Here is a 17,694-nt window from a genome sequence, read left to right as displayed (position 1 = left end):
GTCGTGGTTTGCATGACACTGGCATTTCAGGAGCAAGTGTGCCAGGGTGTCTGGTACGCTGCAGAGCGGGCACATGCATCCATGTGTCGTTGGGTAGAGGCGGTGCATTAATATGCCATGTACGTAAGTATTGCTTTGTAGGCGTCTTAAAATCTCGCTCTCTTCTTTGGTTGGTCTTGGGTGGGGTGGAGGGTACACCCGTCGCTCCAGTTTTGCAGTGTAGAAGTAGCGACGAGTAGGTGAAGTAGCGACAAGGAGGCTGTGACGCGGCCCTTCACGTAATTCCGGCAAGCGGCTTGCGAATCAGTGAAAATCACCGAGGCGTCTTTACATGTGGTGGTGGCGAGAGCGACTGCCGCTTCTCAGAGTCCGCTGTGTTGCGTGCCTTGACTGCGGTCGATGGTAACTCTCGGCCTTGTGAGTCAACGACGCTGATAGCATACGCGTTTCTACGGGGGTACTCGGCCGCGTCGGTATATCGGTCGTTCGGGTCTTGCCTGAACTTTCGTTCAAAAGCTTCTGCTCTAGCCTTTCGCGTACCTTTGTGGAATGTGGCGTGCCTGTTGCGTGGGATAGGCGCGACGAACAGGGACTCTCGAACGTCCACCGGGTTGGGCATTTTCCGGTCTGCATACGCAATGTATGATTCGCTGTAGATGAGATAGCGTTTTTTTTTTTTCAAATGGGCTAAATAAAGAACTGAAACTCGCACAAATAAGGCTCTATTGACACATACATACTCCCAACTTTCCTCTGAACGTAATAATAAATTACCAATAATAATTAGTGATTTCTTCTTACTGTTTTAGAGGAAAAGTGAGAGTACGTATGTGCCAAATACAGCCTAGTGTCAACTAGCTTTGGTTCCGAATTTAGCCCCTTTCAACAACAACAACAACAAAAATGTCCTCAACTGTCTGCTACCCTGCTCTGCTTTGCAGCCGAACGCCCGTTTTCTTGTCCCGCATTGAAATTGCGCGCATAAACCGACCACGCTTCGTTTTGTCCATTTACGACTACGCAAGCCGAGAAAACTGCGCGTGGGCTGAAATGCGCGTACTCCCCATATGTGTATATATATATATATATATATATATATATATATATATATATATATATATATATATATATATATATATATATATATATATATATATATATATATATATATATATATATATATATATATAGCTCAGCGGTGACATGGTGAGTGTTTAATGAAGAAATGAGCTGGGAGTGGGAGGTAGCACCTGCAACAGGAGCAGTGAGGGTAAAACGGAAACCACTCTCTCGTCCTTGAACTCAGAGTGGTATCATCGTCTTCATCATCAGTCTGACTACACCCACTGCAGGGCAAAGGCCTCTTCCATATATTCAGTCAATCAACCCGGTTCTGTGCTTTCTGCCGCCACGTTATACCTGCAAACGTCCTCATCTCATCTGCCCACCTGATTTTAAAGACGAAGCTCCTTTAAGATCTAGGCTTGTCCGTTGGCGTTGTTGGCCGCAGCCGAGCACATGCAAGGCACCCAGTGGCAGCCCACGGACAACGGCTGGCTGGTACAGTATATGACGTCTCGATATGCTACGCGATGCATTTCGTACGACTGAAGACAACCGACAGCCACCAAGGGAGCGTGCACAAACCTCGTCTTTGCCAGAGTCAGGCTAGATCTGACACCGCCAAGCAGTAACAATAAAGGCAAAGGGAAGTGCGTAACTCGACACAAGCATAAACATTTATGACCAATGAACATTGTGTATAACTTTACACCACATTGTCACCGATTTACAAGCGAGGGTGCTCAATGTCACGGGTCATTCGATTCCCCTCCTTCGACCACTCATCATCATTCGCTTCGTGGATATGCCGTGTTTTCCGTCTCCCTCGCACACGCTTTTCATCTCTTGGAGTCCAGTGAGTTAATCTTAATGACCAGCGGTCATCCTGCATATACGCGCTACGTGCCCGGGCCGTGTCCATTTATTCTCCATGATTTCAACTACGACATCCTTAACCCCCGTTTTTTGTTTCCTGACTCACTCCACCCTCTTTCGGCGTCATAAGGTTCGGGACCTTTGAATGTGCCTCTCTGATTGCGCGTCCAGGTCATATATGGTAATGAGATGACGTCACTGAGCAAGGAGCAACTAAAGCTGGTTCTGGGTATTCTCCGATGCCCTCAAGAGACCAGACTAAGTCTACTTATAATAAAGTTTGCTTTGCACTTATCCCATCGCTGCTTCAAAATCCAATCACGTCCTTCGAGCATCACACGGAAAGACTAACCAAGTCGTTTCGATGTTTAATGGTTGGTACACGAGTGCGCTATCGACGGTATGCCGTAATAAACTGGTTGTTTTCATTTATTAAGAGCCCCGTGTGCGCAATTAGGAGCGAAGTCGATTGGCCCTCCTACGCGCGATAATTTATTCCGGCCGGCTGCTCTTCGGCGTTTTGTCGTTCGCTTTCGTTTTGTCGTTTGACTTTCGTTTTGTCGTTTGACTTTCGTTTTGTCGTTTGACTTTCGTTTTGTCGTTTGACTTTCGTTTACTTTAGGAATACACCAGATGTGCGAAAATATTCGCCGCAGTGCGTGGAAACGGCGTCGTCGAGTGCAAGAGTGCAGCGAACAGCTCGTTGCCAGCTCGATCATTCCTTTTTGCGCACTTCACCTATACCCGTTTGAGCAACAAAACACCTTATTGGGTGTAGCATTGCGCAATGAAAAAAAGAAAAGATAGAAAGAAAGTAAGAAAGAACAAAAAGAAATAAAAAAGAAATATGAAAAGAAAGCAAAAGAATGAGAGAAAGGAAGAACGAAGTAAATCAATAAAAGAATTAATAAATAAATACGTCACGTACGCAAACGCAAAGTTTCGCAAATTTTCGAAAACAGACAAGGCCAAGAAAAGCCGAGCGTATCTGTACGCTAGTTTTCACGTTCAAATATAATATAGGATCATCCATATAATTGCTGCACATGCAAAAAAAACGTTAAGATCCCTAATTACAGGTACGTGATTGCATTCTTTATTTAGTGTACTTGACACCTGTTCCCCAAGCATCCGTGAAGTCAAACTCAGATGTATGAAATCTGAATGGGCTTCGCAAATACTTTTATCTTAGGTATTGAGAAACATATAATACGTTGTATAACGAAAATATACTGAAGACGATTTCACGGCCCTTCGACATACACAATAACTCGTGCCGTGAGGATTCGACATGTGCAGGATCTACTCTATATAACCCAACGAATATCCAGCGTTTACAAATATTGCAGAAACCGGCCTCCATATGTATATTTAGCGCTTCATGCCGTTGGGCAAACTTTTGAATTAAAAAAAAAAACTATGGCTATCCAACGTTTCGAACGTCACTCACCTTCACCTTGCTACATGGCACGAACAGTAGTTGCTCGGGCGGATTTTTGGCGGCGGCCGCGGCAAGCGCCGCCTTGTGGACGCTCTGTTGGGGGTGGCCCGGAGGCAGGCCCATCTTGAAGCCCTTGGCCTTGACCCAGAAACGGAACTTGGAGTTCTCGGCGCTGGTCTGTTCCTCTCCCTTCAGTATCTTGAGTATGCGCTGGTACTTCTTCCGCGTCACAGTCTTCGTCTTGGCGCTGTCTCCGTACGTGCGCAAGGCCCAAGCCTGGAAGCCCTCGTACATCTGCTCGGGACTGGCGGACTGCGTCACCGCGGCCGTCACGGAAGTGGATGACGACGGAGCGCTTCCGGTCGGTGTCGCTGGCGTCGACGGCGGTGACGTCACCGGCGGCGGCGACGAAGCCGCGTCGTCTTCCATTTCCTCGTCTTCGTCTTCGTTGTCTTCGTCGGAGGAGTCGCTCTGCTTCCCGGACTGCTGGTGCTGAGTCCGGTGGCGCGAAGATGACGTCGGCGCGGAGCTCTGTTCCCGGTGGTGGTTCGCTGATGACGCCGCCGCCGCCGGTGGTGGACTCGGCGCGGAACTCGTCGCCTTGGAATTCGGCGACTCTGACGTCGTTGAGAGCGTCGTGTTCACGGCCGTCCTCTCGGAGGTCGTTAACGAGGCGCCACTGCCGCCCGTCGTCCTATTGGTGGCAGTGCTGCCGGCCTTGCCACTGTTTCGTGCTTGTCTCGCGGCGTGCCTGGTGTTGTGCAGTCGCTTTTCCATCGCTCTGCGGGAGGAGAGCAGAAGAACGATCGGTTAGGTAACAAGACGGTAGCCATGCAAAATGTTGCGCAAATTGACAGTGGGCCGCAAAACCACATTCACCGGATACTGTCCGTCATCACCCACGCTTACCAACACACACACACACACAACCGTGCTTCGTGAAAAAGACGGCAAGCGCGCAAACACGGCGAGTTCGCTGGCAAGCGCTATAACGTAAGACGGCGTCTGCGATGAGTATCCCCTTTCCGCGATCCCCTCTACCGGCATTCTATCCTTACATTTCTATTTATTTTAAGCCCTTCCCTTGTGCCTGGTCACTGTCCTCCCCAGGGGGAGACAGTTACGAAGGACTCTTCCTGTTCGTTTCTGCTCCTCTCAATAATCCCCTCCGCCCCCTCCCTGCACAAACACGGCGAAGAGACGCCGGAACACAAACTCCGTTTGTGTAAAGCGACCTGTTTTTGTGTCTGTGTTGTTTGCATACATACTGTCTTTTATCACAAATCCCTAGCAAAGTGGTGAGCGTTCTGCAAATGTAAAAAATATTCACACACAAATCGATTGCGTACACACACTATTAACAACATGCAGACATAAACACACGTATGCACTACATACGCTCAAGAATATTCGCATAAGCACGCACATATGCACGCACGCACGTAGACATGCTAGTGCTCCAGCAGTCTATGTCCAAAGACGTAGACATGTCAGACTCCATGTCTGGGCTGCCCTCGCGTATTGTTCGCAGGCGCAGATGTGTTAGTAGCAAATGAAATGCGTGATACATTTCTGGCGTCATAACGTGACAAAATTTTGAACACCGGCAAAAATCAGTTCTCTATATAACGAACTTCCCGATTTAACAGAGCCATTCGAGAGCGGTCATCACGTGGCTAAATCGGCTTTTGGCTGTATTACTATTTCATAGGTACAAAAACGTGGATAGTTTTCACCTCTGCCACAGTTGTCATTCATTTTCGAGCTTGGCTTCGCAATCACAACCAGACTCATTATTTTCACATCAAACAAAGAGACAAATGCACCATAAGCATACAAAGAATGAGGTTCCCTGAATACAAATTCAAATCGGTCGGGCCTTTTGTGCATTGTAACGTGGGGCATAATATATCCAAATGGCAACATGAACACTCGATAATGACAAAAGATAATTTGATAGAAGCAAGAAACCAACCTAAAACCAGCATTAACATTAAGCATTGAACGAGTAAAGAAATGCACCCTTGTCCATGAAAGTGAAAAAGGTAAGGCGGGAGAGACTTTCAAAAGGAATAAGCGGTAATGCAACGCAGAAATAAATTAATGAAATGTAATAAGCGAATAGTGTAAATCAGAAAGCGCGGGGATTTCTGACACGGCGCCGTGCTCTCTCCTTACAGAGAGGGCAGGCGCTCAGCTTCGCGTAGCCACACGCCCCCCCCCCCCCCCCCCCTCTCTCTCTCTCTCTCTCTCTCTCTCTCTCTCTCTCTCTCTCTCTATCTATCTATCTATCTATCTATCTATCTATCTATCTATCTATCTATCTATCTATCTCTCCCTTTCTCTCTCTCTCTCTCTTTGTAGGGAAGAGGCACGACACCTCGTCCAAAAGCTCCCCGCTGACGCGCTGCAACGGATGCATGTGGTCAGGCCTTATACTGCACTACAAAAGTTTGGCCGTGTGTCTGCGTGCTTCACTGCAATGTCGTCGATAGAGAGAGAGAGTGAGAGAAACAACTTCCTTTCAGTGAAAAGCGTATTTTCAGAAAGGGATTGTGCTCAGGCCGTGGCTGGCCGCCGCCTCCTCGGCTCGTTGTGTGGCCCGCAGCTGTGTCTCGAGCCTCGGGTTGCGGAGTAGGTCTTCCCACGTCCCAGGCGAATGAGTGGTGAGACGATTGGGGGCCACCTTTTTCGTGCATAGCCTAGCACTTGCAGCACTACGTAGGAAACACTAGAGCATTTAGAATTACGTATCTATGTATTTTCTAGTAATGGAACCCCCCCTAGTACTTACGTAAGATGTTGCGCCTCAGATAAACGTAATATTTGCTTTTTTGATCGACAATGTTCGCCAGTATGAACGCAACGGCCAACGGGCAGACGAACAGATAGACAGACAGATATTTCTGCGTTCGATTACCCCAACAAAGACTACCGCCCCGCCGCGGTGGTCTAGTGGCTGAAGTACTCAGCTGCTGACCCGCAGGTCGCGGGATCGAATCCCGGCTGCGGCTGCTGTATTTTCGACGGAGGCGGAAATGCTGTGGGCCCGTGTGCTCAGATTTGGGAGCACTTCAAAGAACCTCAGCAGGTGGTCGAAATTTCCGAAGCCCTCCCACTATATACGACGGCCCTCACAATCATATGGTGGTTTTGGGACGTTAAACCCCACATATCGGTCAAATCAATCAAGAAAGACTGCCGTCTTTAAAAAATATTAAGGCGTACACTGCGCGCTATTCGTATTCGAGTATCTCTCGCCGACGCATCCTCCGCAAAACCGCAGCCGACAGACGGCGGGAGCTGCGCCTGCGCCTTCTCTACCAGGGGTCGTGACCTACACTCCGCGTTACTCACTGCTGTCGACGAGCGCGATCAAGAAAAGCGAGCGCGACGAAATACCGCGAGGGATCTTTTTTTTTTTTTTAATTCTGTCTCTCTCTCTCCTTCCGAGACACTCGCACAGGAGGAGAAGAGGAGGAGAGAGAGAGTCGGGAGATGGATCGCGAAGAACCACGGAAGAGAGGCGAGTAGGTGACAGCCGGAAAGAAAAGGCGAGATACGGGAATGATCGTCAAGGCGGCTGCTGGAATCTGGGGGGGGGGGGGGGGGGGGGGGGTTCGGTTAAACTTTTCGGTTTGCATCGTATTGCAACATTTACTCAAATGTTACGTGAGATTTTCTCTTTCTATAGTTTTTGCTATCTATAGAGTCGGCCACCGCGTTACAATGGAATACCGGAGTTTCATATTATGTTCTAGCTGGACACAATGAACAGTCACCCCTCGGGTCTTAATCGTGGTTGCATTACAATCGAGTAAATACGGTATCTCACTGGTAAGAATTGGGCACTGTCGCAAAGAGCTACACGCAAAGAAACAATCCTTTTTTTTTATGTATCTTGAGCGGAAAGTTCGGGCACAATTGTGATACTACATCATTTGCAGCAGGGGTGGTTAGTTGTATATACCTTTACCTAACTGGTACTTACTAAGAAGTTGTTTGGGAAACCACCACCTAGCGGGTCTGCTCCCTTACAGTATCAGGGGCCAGGATACGCGCGATTCGACAACTGTAGCCCTGGCTTCATCACAAAAAACAAAACAAAAAATTCACCGCGAGTGTTTTTCTCAAGTACAAAGCGAGCCCGGGGCGTTGCAACCCGGACATATACGCAGCGCGGCGCGGCTTTTTCGCTCGCCGGCGCGTTGTTAGAGCGCAGTCGCTGAATGTGCTTCACTTCTTCTCCATTCCTCCTCCTCCTCCTCCTCCTCCTCCTCCTTCCTCTCTCTTTCTCTTATGCTTACCTTTCCATTAAAGCTCCTTTCTCCTCTCTCGCTCACGCGTCCGGGCCGAAAGAAGCCACGTAGAATGCACTCGTACACACGCACGTCCCATCGGCACAGCTGCAAGCATCGGCCGCCAAGCGATCCCGCTGGCGGGGCGGCGAAGCTGTCTGCAATAGGCGGCTGCAAGTGCTCGTGCGTTCACACTAAGCGAAGAGGCCCCAGCTGCGGGCTCCTGCGTTCGTCCCTGCCGCCGTCGTGGTGGCCCGGGACGCGCGACGCGTGTTGCCAACCGAGCAGCCGTCACAGAAAGCGACGAAAATGCATGGCGCGCGCTAAACCGACCGGCTGTAGGACCACGTAATGGAAGTGTTCCGATGCGATAGGTGATAGCGTCCGCTGTTTGACCCCATATAGATTTAATACGCTCACTTCTCGTTTAGTGACGAATAGCGACCGTGGACGACCACTAACGCTACGCCCGCAAACCCGCAAATCCATTCACACTATATTCTAAAGCTCTCTAATTGGCAATAGGGAGTTTTCGAATAACATACGCTGAATTATCGGGCGTTGCGGGTGTAACGCTTGCGTTCGTCACCCCACGGGAGCCCGCGAGAAGTGAGCGTAGGACGCATGCGCAACGCAGGCGCAATGCTTTGCCTATTTAGTTGGGCAGCGGCCCTGCGGCCACCACCCGCCAGCCATTTCCTGTGGCAGGCGCTAAACTTGCGGGAGCGCAACTAAATCTGTCCAATATAAACATTTAAAATAGCGTGCGCAAGACTTTGCGTTTGCCGCAATTGCACATACGTGATACGCCAACTCCTTGTGTACTCCCGTTCCATGCCGGAAATAGCGGGCGGCCGCAACGAACGCAAATTTAGCGTTACGCCAATCTAAAACTCCCTCACATCACAAACGCTGGCATTGAGACGCTATAATTTCAACGCCAGCACAGTCACCACAACCTAACTGACAGAATAAGCAAAAGATGCGAAAACGACGCCGGCCTCTGTCCCCGCCATGAGTGGACGAACCAAAGCCGATGTAGTGGGGAGGGGGCGGGACTTATCTTAGAGGCGAAGCTTCTTAGCGTGTAGGCTAGTCCCTCGTCGTCCATCGTACCCACCCCTAGTACTCGGAGTCCTCACTAGATGGCGCTGGGGCGCTCGCTCCACTTCGACTAGTAAGAGACGCGTCCATTAGTGTGCTAAGAGATGTACGGACGAACAGACAGACATACGGAGCAAGCTACTTCATCATTCACTTCGTGGATATGGCGTAATTTTAAACAGTGTTCGTCACGTTTTCGATGATCGACTAGACACAATTGACGAAGGGTTCACGGTTTACCGATGTATACTCCGGAGCTTCACCTACTCATCACCATTCACCCCGTGGATATGTTGTGATTTTTTTCAAGTCAGCCTTTATAGGCATAATGCTTTTTCACTCAAAAATGCAGATATAGGTTGACTTCGTGGTGGGGTGGGGGACTTATCGTTTAGAAGTGGCACGGACTTTTCCGTGACGCTCCTGAACGTTCATAAAGAAAGGTTACACGCAGATAGACTCCCGCAGAGCTTTCTATAGCAAGACATCCGTTTCTTTAAAAAAAAAAAACAATTGACTAAAGAGAAAGACCGATTGAGGCAGGGGTGTCAATTATTTAAGCATTTGTGCCTGTCGCTATAGGCACAGATGTGTCGAACGCATTCCAACGCCTGCGTTTGGAGGCATCTATTCTCGCACACTGCATGACGCACGCCTGTCGGCAAGTCTCGTTAACATTCAGTTGTCACGGCGACCACCCCCGCATAGCCGCCATTACGAAGCGCGTCAGTTAATTGAATGTGGGATACCGTGTTTTTTTTTAAATAAAAAGAGAAGCTAAACGGCAGGTCTGTGAGAGTCGCATAATTGTAATTATCACTCGCTGCCACACCGCGCTCGAAGAAGTTCGCCTAAATTGATGCCCTTAACTGACGCTCTGTTTCGATTCTCACGCGTCGGCTTTTGCAGCTGTAAAACGCAAACTCTCTTGAGTGATCTCCTGTGGCTTCACTCTTCACTGCGCATGTGCATTGCGAATATCCAGCACTCTAGTTTCGCACGCTCAACGCCACAGCCTCAATTAAGGAGGACAGAAAACTGTGTGCGTGCATTTTGAGAAAAGAAGAAAAAAAATTCGAACAGCTCTGCTTCGGGGACACCAGTTAAACAGCGGAGCTAAAGAATTTCGAAGTTTTTCACGTCTTTCAAATATGCTGTAGGCCCGCCGCGGTGGTGTAGTGGCTAAGGTACTCGGCTGCTGACCCTCAGGTCACGGGATCGAATCCCGGCTGCGGCGATTGCATTTCCGATGGAGGTGTGAACGATGTAGGCCCGTGTGCTCAGATTTGGGTGCACGTTAAGGAACCCCACGTGGTCGAAATTTCCGGAGCCCTCCACTACGGCGTCTCTCGTAATCATAAGGTGGTTTCGGGACGCTAAACGCCACAAATCAGTCAATGAATCAATCAAATATGCTATATATCTGCTCTTTATTAAACTCTCTTTGTTAACTTTTGAATTGGTGGTACAGCTTTATTGCATCTTGACCGTACCACTCTAATATACACAGGTTCACAAAGACACTAAAGTCTGTCTCTGAGGCCAGTTGTCCGCAAAAAGCGCAGCAAAGCTTTCAAATTCAAAGCCTTCTGCCTTTCCTCTGTCGCATTTTTTTTTGTAATTTCTCCCTCTCTTAGCAACATTTCTTTTTAACATCTTTCATTCCCCTCACCCCTTTCCCCAGCACAGGGTAGCCAGCCGGTCTAAGAACTGGCTAACCTCCCTGTCTTTCCGCTTAAATTTTCCTCCTCCTCCTCCTCCTCAGGTTCACAAATAAGCGTTCGCTTGGTATGTCCCGGTATGTTGTACCACTTCTATTTATTAAACACCCTTTGTTAAGCCTTGAGGTGTAAAGTATAGCCACTCACCTTTCGTAATCGCACCGTATCCAGTGACAGAGGTGTAAGTATGGCAATGTGCGTGCCATTTGTTCGTTGCGCCAACTGCTCCCTTCTTTCTATTTAGTGGAAGTTGTGTGTTGTGGAATTTCCCCGATTTCTTGATTTGCGGATCCCGGGAATAAAATGCTCGATCAAGAACAGCTCCTCCGTCAAACGAAAAAAAAAAGAAAAAAATGTTCCAGGTCTCACGCACTGTGGGAATCGCTTTCGTACGAAGCAGTCAGCCAGTAGCCGTGTATGCTGCTCCACCCTCCCCCGTTTTTTTTTTTTTTTACGTTCACTCATGGTTTACGAGTTGGATGGACGTGTATTAATACAATGGAGTGGTCGTGTGCAAACCGTGCGCTTACCACGGGCATGCCTATACTCCAAAGAGAATAGCGTCAGTTTTACTCATTGCGGTAACCAACTGCCACATACATAACGTAGTTGTTAAAGGGGCCGAAGCAGTAGTGGCAAGCAGTGGAGCACTACCCCACGAACCTCCGGCAAAACTAACTTCAACAGACCTCGTTTTGCCGTAAATAATGATGTTTCTCTCTGCACTCCTGTTACATTCCTAAAACTGCATTGCTTCAACTATTATGAAAGTCAACCATACTTTTCTATGTGTCAAAATATGTTTCCAGCACATTTTTGTTTAAAATACAAATCACATTGTTTTGCTGTTTTTTGCCCTGAGCATTTTTAATTTAATGACGCAACGAGTGTACAAATTGGGAATTTTCGCCACGTTGCTGTTTTGCTGTACGCGGAGGTGGGAGCAGTCAAGCTGCCTTCGAGCAGCTTTTATCCCGCCATCCTAAGCTTTTCACGCGTGTTGTGCACTTACGTGGTATTAGAAAAACTCGAAAACTTGAAGTTTACGCTCTCTCGTACTCTCGCCAACCTCCTTTCCCCATGTGCATCGAGAAGGCCTATGGCGGGTACCATGCACACCAGTCCGTTCGTTGGTTCCTTCAACCCGCCCGAAATCGGAAGGTTCCGCCGAATATCGCCCGTTGTTTCGTGGGCGTGCGACTCATATTCCCCATCGCAGATCACCATCATGTTTTGCTCGGGTTCTCCTCAAGTGACAAAACGTCACTTTTCTCCCGAGCCTGCCCTCATCCTTGGGATGAAATAAAAATGAATTGAATTGAATTGAATTGAACGTTGAACACCGCCGTGCCGTCCTTAACTCGGTGTAGCGTATAACAAACAGCCGCGAGCCCCTTCTCTGCTTTATTCGTCTTTTTTTTTAGGGGCTAAGCTCTTCATAGCGGCACCCGTTCGTGCCTCGTGGCCGTTGTAGTATGTAACAATTATAGCATTTTGACCTCCAAGGCAGTGCCGGTGAGAGATTTCTTCTGTGCGTTGTTCAACTATGAAAAATAGTGCTCAATGTACATGCCAATGTCTGCTGGTGGGAAATGAGAGAGAGGAGCATTCTTTTTTTTTTTTTTTTTATTGGCGCTAGTATGCCCTACGGCATCAGTTAAATAAAAAGGAAAAGTTTTGTTTCCTGTATGAAGGCCAGGAGTTGTCGATGCAGTGGACCGTGCGTCCAGCGCGTCAAGTCAGGTGGTCGGCCGGGGTGGTGGTGAAGGCCGCGTAGGTGGCGAGTGCGAGCCTGGTGAAGGCCCGGGCAGGTTCCCAATAGGTGATCAAGCGTTGCCTCTGTGGCTGGGGCAACGCAGAATGGGCACGTCGTTGGGGGAGGCTGTGCACCAGATGTCCATGTAGCCCGGATTGCAGGAGTCAAGGCGGCGCCCACACGAATCCTCCTGAGCGCAACCTCCTCTCGGCGAGTTAAGCCGCCGGGAAGGTCAGATCCACGCGGAGGAATGAGAGCACGCGTGGAGCGCCGGAGGGTTTCTTTGTGCACAAGCAAGCTGTCCTTCGGGGACAAACGAAGTAGAGGCAGCGGGTGTTGAACAGTCGCTGGATGGCAAGCGGCATCTGCTTCCACTTGAGCCGGTGCAGACCGGCGGGTCCACAGAACGCGGACAGGACAGGCACATGAGTGGATCAGTCGGTGTATATCGGAGGCTATATCGATGGAGCTGGTCACTTTTCGCAGCTCTCGAACTGCCTGCGTGGAGTCCGTATATACAAGCAATTTATCGTGTGACAAAGAATCCATTTTGGATATCATAACTGTTAACCCGTCCCGTATAGCAGTGAGCTCCGCTAATACGGATGGGAACGGTGCCTCTGTTACGTAAGAGCAGATATGTTGGATTTCAGGTTGCGCGGGGCATACGAGACTGGTGTGCAGAACGCAATTATCGGTAGCTGCGTCTACGTATACCGCTAGTGAGTTCTCGGTGGTAGTGACGATGCCCTCCTGCGCCGCTTGTCGGGTGGATTGTCGCAGGCGGGTCAGTGGTCGGTTGTCACTGGCCTGTGCCTTGAGCCATGGTGGAACTTCTGCCACGGGTGCGTCAGGCTGTGGCAGCGTTGAACCATAGTAGTGAGCTAGAGCTGCCGCCGCAGGAACAGCTTGACTCTTTAGGTAGCGAGCGACTCGACGCTGGTGTACAATTTCGTCGATGGTGTTGAGCTGCGCTTCCGCCTGGAGGGTCGTGATAGGTGTCATACGGGGAAGGCATGTAATCGCCCTCATGGAATCTCGGTTGGCGGTTTCGAGCAAGTCCCAGTCTCTCAAAGTCAGTCGTTGAAACTGAGCTTGATAAACGAGCCGAGGTTGTAGGATTGATCGCACCAAGATACGGGCCATTCGAGAACAGGCACCCCCCGTCTTTTGAGAGATGCGACGAATGAGATGGAGGGTATTAGCACTCTTCCGGCGAGCAGAGCGAACCCACGCATTCGCAGAGCCAGATGCGTCCAATTCGACCCCGAGCACACGTATAGTGGATACAGGGGTGAGGGTATGGCCATTTAGGCTCAAACATATCGGCGTCTGCAGGAGGCGACGGCGACCTCGTCTGTTGGTGATAGACATGAATGCAGTCTTCGTGGCAGATAGTGTCAGTCCTATGCGCGCACACCAGTCCGACGCCTTGTCGAGAGCACTCTGGAGTGCCTCCTGCTGGCGTTGAAGGTCTGGATGTAGTGTCCACACAGTCAAATCATCGGCATACAGGAGGAAGAAGGCATCTGGAATGCGTGCTAGTTGCCACGCGAGGGGCAACAGGGCAATATTGAAGAGTATCGGGGCTAGAACCGAGCCCTGCGGTACACCCCGCTTCATTACAAAGTGTCCGGTTCGTTCCTTGCCTACTCTGATGCAGAAGGTACGGTGTGCCAGAAAAGACTCCACAAAGTCGCAGACGCGAGGCGGAAGTTGAAGCCATTGCATTATGTGATTGATCGCAGAGTGGCTGACGTTGTCGTAGGCCTTATGAACGTCCATGGCGAGAAGGGTTCGAATGCTGCTTGATCTTCTTCCCACAAGCACCATGGACGTCAAATGATCTAGGCCATCTTCCGTGCCCAGGTGCGGTCGAAAGCCAATCTGGGCCGGATGGTACCAGGCGTGCTTTTCCAGCCACCAGGAGATGCGCGACGCCAACATGCGTTCAAGAAGCTTGCACAACGTACACGTTAGAGCAATCGGCCGAAGATTAGAGAGGCTGTTCGGGTGCTTTCCCGGCTTAGGTATCGGCACAACTTCGGCATGCTTCCACGATTCAGGCAGCCCTCCGGTCGTCCAGACTGCGTTAAGCGTGTCCAGCAGCCACTGCAGTGCAGGGCCATCCATGTTCTTGAACACTTCATAGGAGATCCCATCTGGTCCTGGTGCCTTGCGTACTTTTGCCTGGTCAATTGCTGCCTGGAGCTCCGCCATCGTGTATGGCGCTTGCATGCCTTCGATGTCCGACGGACTGGGAGTCACGCCAACCTCCGGAGGCAGGTTACACGGACAGTCGAATTGTGGTGGGGCCAGGTTGTAGGCCGGGAAGAAAGCCTTAACTATTTCTGGAGCGAACTGGCTTGGCGTGCATCCAGAAGACAGACACGCACTGGCCGCTGGGTCCGGCGTACGGGTGCCTAGTTCCATACTCCGGAACGTTCGCCATATTGAGGCGGTTGAAGACGATGGACCGAGTGACGCACACCAGTCCATCCACCGTTCGCGGGCGAGACGCTTCTCGCAGCGACGCGCCGCAGCGGTGAGTCTGTTGAGGTTATCACGAAGCTCAGCGGCTGCCGGATCTCGGTTTAAGGCCAGCTCTGCACGACGGCGTGCTGCCCACAGACGCAGAAGATGTAAATTTGGATGTGGTCGGTTCTCCTCTACCCAGCTTGACTGCGTGGCGGCTTGTACAGCTCTGGTTAACACCTGCAATGGATCAGACGATGTATCAGCAATCGAGTCGTTCAGTTCATTGCGGAATAAGTCCCAGTTGGTTGTGTAGCATCGACGTCGGAGGCGGCGCTGGTTATACGCGGCCAAACCAATTTTCAACGGATGGTGATCACTCCCCCAGCAGTCTGGTTCTAGGTCCCACGAAACGTCACACATGCCCAACCACCACGAGAGATCGGGCGCATAAGGTGGAGCACAGGGATGATCCCACCGACGTGTAGAAGTAGCCGGGGCATTCAGAAGGACAAAGTGCGCGTCTGTAAATGTGTCTAGCACGATGTTGCCTCTAGCACTGGAAGAAGGGTAGCCCCACGACTGATGAGGTGCATTGAAGTCTCCCCCAACTAGTACTGGGCACCCAGGATAGGTTTGACGCAGGTGAGCCAGCCACCCCAAACGCAGTCGGGGAGCGCTGCCACTATACGGACGCACGTAAACTGAAACCACAATCACGTCAGTACGCGGAAGTCTAACGAGCACTGCCACCACTTCTTGCCACTGGTTACACCACTGCAGCAGGGGAACCTGCGTTTGAGGATATGTAGTCACAACATACACTGCAGCCTTGCCTGGAGGTCCCAACGCATTGGTGCAGCGTCGATCAGGGATGGTTGGGGAATCATACGCAGTGAATCCAGGGATGCGTGGAAGCGAATTCGTTTCTTGTAGAAGCAGGCACCAAGCGGGGAGCTTCCCCAGCGCCAGGCGATAGCGAAGCTCACCAACTTTATTTGCAAGTCCCCGGCAGTTCCACTGCAGGACACAGTGGTGGCGCGTTGCTTTCAAAGGAGTGGTCATTGCGGTGGAAGGTTGGCGAGCACCACCTTTGAAAGCTCTTGCAGTTGCCGGGCAACGAAGTGGAGGAGCTCTGCCGGAGTCATCTTGACTGGTGCTGACGCGCTTGCGCAGGATAATTCAGGCACAGAAGCAGCGTACGGCACGTCTGTACCGCGCATCGCAGTTGGTCCAGCGGGTCGAGCGAGATGGGTTCTGCGTTGAGCGAGGCGCTTGACTTCCATTTGGAGCTGCTGTATCTGTTGGTCAAGCTTCGCCAGATCGTCTGTACCCGTAACGCTCAATTTAGGCGTATTCGCAGGCTGCTGAACACGTTTTTTGCCCCGCTTGACGGCGTCGCTGTACGTGGGGACTTCATAGCAAGCATTTTCAGGTTCTACCAACGCTGGTGTGTCCTCTTCGGAGGGGGACAACAGTTCAAACCGGTTGCTAGTCGGAATGTCGGCGTCCCTTTCTTCTTGTGTCACCGAACGCTGGCGGCGCTTGCGTTGGCGACGGGCTTTGAGAGCCTTCTGTTTAACTGGACAATCTTTGGACGTTATTTCATGATCGTCCGTTTGGCAGAGCCCACATTTGTACGTGCGCGTCTCGACGGACTCCATGGAGGTGTCTGCGGGTTGGGGACAAGAATCTCGCATGTGACCGGTACGAAAACACCGATAGCAGTGTACCACACCGGGCTTGTACACATGAAATTTCAGGATGCATCCATAGTACGTAATGCGGCTTGGTGGCGTTCGAGGCCCTTGGAGAGTGACAAGGCACGTGCGTCCACGGCCCATATAACGAGCTGTTACAATCTTGTGTGTGGAGCAGGTGAAAGCAGTGATAAGGCCCTCCGGCGATTCCCCTGGGTCAACCCCAGAGACCACATACCGACGCAAGTCCGAGCCGGAACTCAAGTACGCTTGCACCTGTACAGTACAATCAGCTGTGACTGGCAGAGTTTGCAGGTGGGTGAGGCGGTCAACGTCTGCTAGCGAACGCACCCATACGGATACGCTGTTGGTGGGATGGTGAATGGAGAAACCTTGAAACGCGGTGGTTTTGAGGCAGGTGTCGAAGGCTGACTGAAGGAGGCGATTTGACAATTTTGATACATCGAAGCACTCACGAGGTTTTACGACGACTTTGTACTTAGACTCGGTGCCAGGCGAGGCGACAGCTGCCGGAGAGGGGCACTCCCGCTTGCTTGCCGGTGTGGCTGAAGCAGACAAATCATCTATTCCCATTTGTGAGTCAGCCACGCGTTTCGCACTGCGTTTCGGAGCGGATGATGGTTGTGATGGCTGCGTCCCAAGCTCCGCTGCAGCCATCGTCACTGGTTCACATGAAGAACACGGGAGCGCCGCCGCTGCCAGACGCAACCGGCGAGACGCCGGAACCGTCCTGGCGAGCGTCCCACGCACAATGTTGAAGTGAACGGCACCAAGGGTGGTTAGTCCAGGTCGTCGATGGTGTCCGGAAGAAGAGTGCTTGGGGGCGACCCCACGGCCTCGTCCAGGGCGTCCGGCAGGTCTGTCCTTAGCCGGTGGGGCCAGAGAGCTGGGCGGCGTTGCGTTGAGCCAGGGCGCAGAGAGTGGGGGAACGCCGGTGGGGCGATGGTCGCGCGAGCCGATGCTTTCAGCCGATATTCACGGAGCCGTCGAAACGCGTCCGCTCTCGTCGGCAGCTCAGCTGCGTCTCCGAGAGGAGCATTCGGCTTTTAGTTAACGCGCACACTGCAAATTTTTATTGTTCAACAACGCACAGAAGACAAGAAAGGGTTGCTACGTTATACTCGCTGTGCGTAACCTCCTAGATTTTAGAAAGGTTTCGCGAGCGTTGGGCCGCAGTGCCATGAATACAGTGAACGAGTATATACCATGAACTCGAAGTGGTTAAAGGTGGGAAGTAGAC

General features: G+C 51.0%; 2 protein-coding genes across 4 annotated transcripts in view; one reads left to right on the top strand and one right to left on the bottom strand.

Annotated features, from left to right (window-relative positions):
• The window catches only part of LOC119164927 (uncharacterized), a 423,059-nt gene that overhangs the window by 270,269 nt on the left and 135,096 nt on the right, over positions 1-17,694 (top strand). The gene's annotated exons all lie outside the window — the stretch shown is intronic.
• Positions 1-17,694, bottom strand: part of LOC119164929 (uncharacterized) — a 169,015-nt gene that overhangs the window by 140,744 nt on the left and 10,577 nt on the right. For all 3 annotated transcript variants that reach the window (XM_075873326.1, XM_037417129.2, XM_075873327.1), the window contains exon 2: positions 3,389-4,160. In XM_075873326.1, coding sequence (XP_075729441.1) covers positions 3,389-4,156 — 768 coding nt within the window. In that variant the 5' untranslated portion in view covers positions 4,157-4,160. The remainder of the gene's footprint in view (positions 1-3,388; positions 4,161-17,694) is intronic.

Source organism: Rhipicephalus microplus, chromosome 9 (assembly GCF_043290135.1).
Source record: "Rhipicephalus microplus isolate Deutch F79 chromosome 9, USDA_Rmic, whole genome shotgun sequence".
NCBI lineage: Eukaryota > Metazoa > Arthropoda > Arachnida > Ixodida > Ixodidae > Rhipicephalus > Rhipicephalus microplus.
The sequence above is the reverse complement of the archived record's forward strand: the minus strand, read 5'-3'. Positions and strand labels throughout refer to the sequence as shown.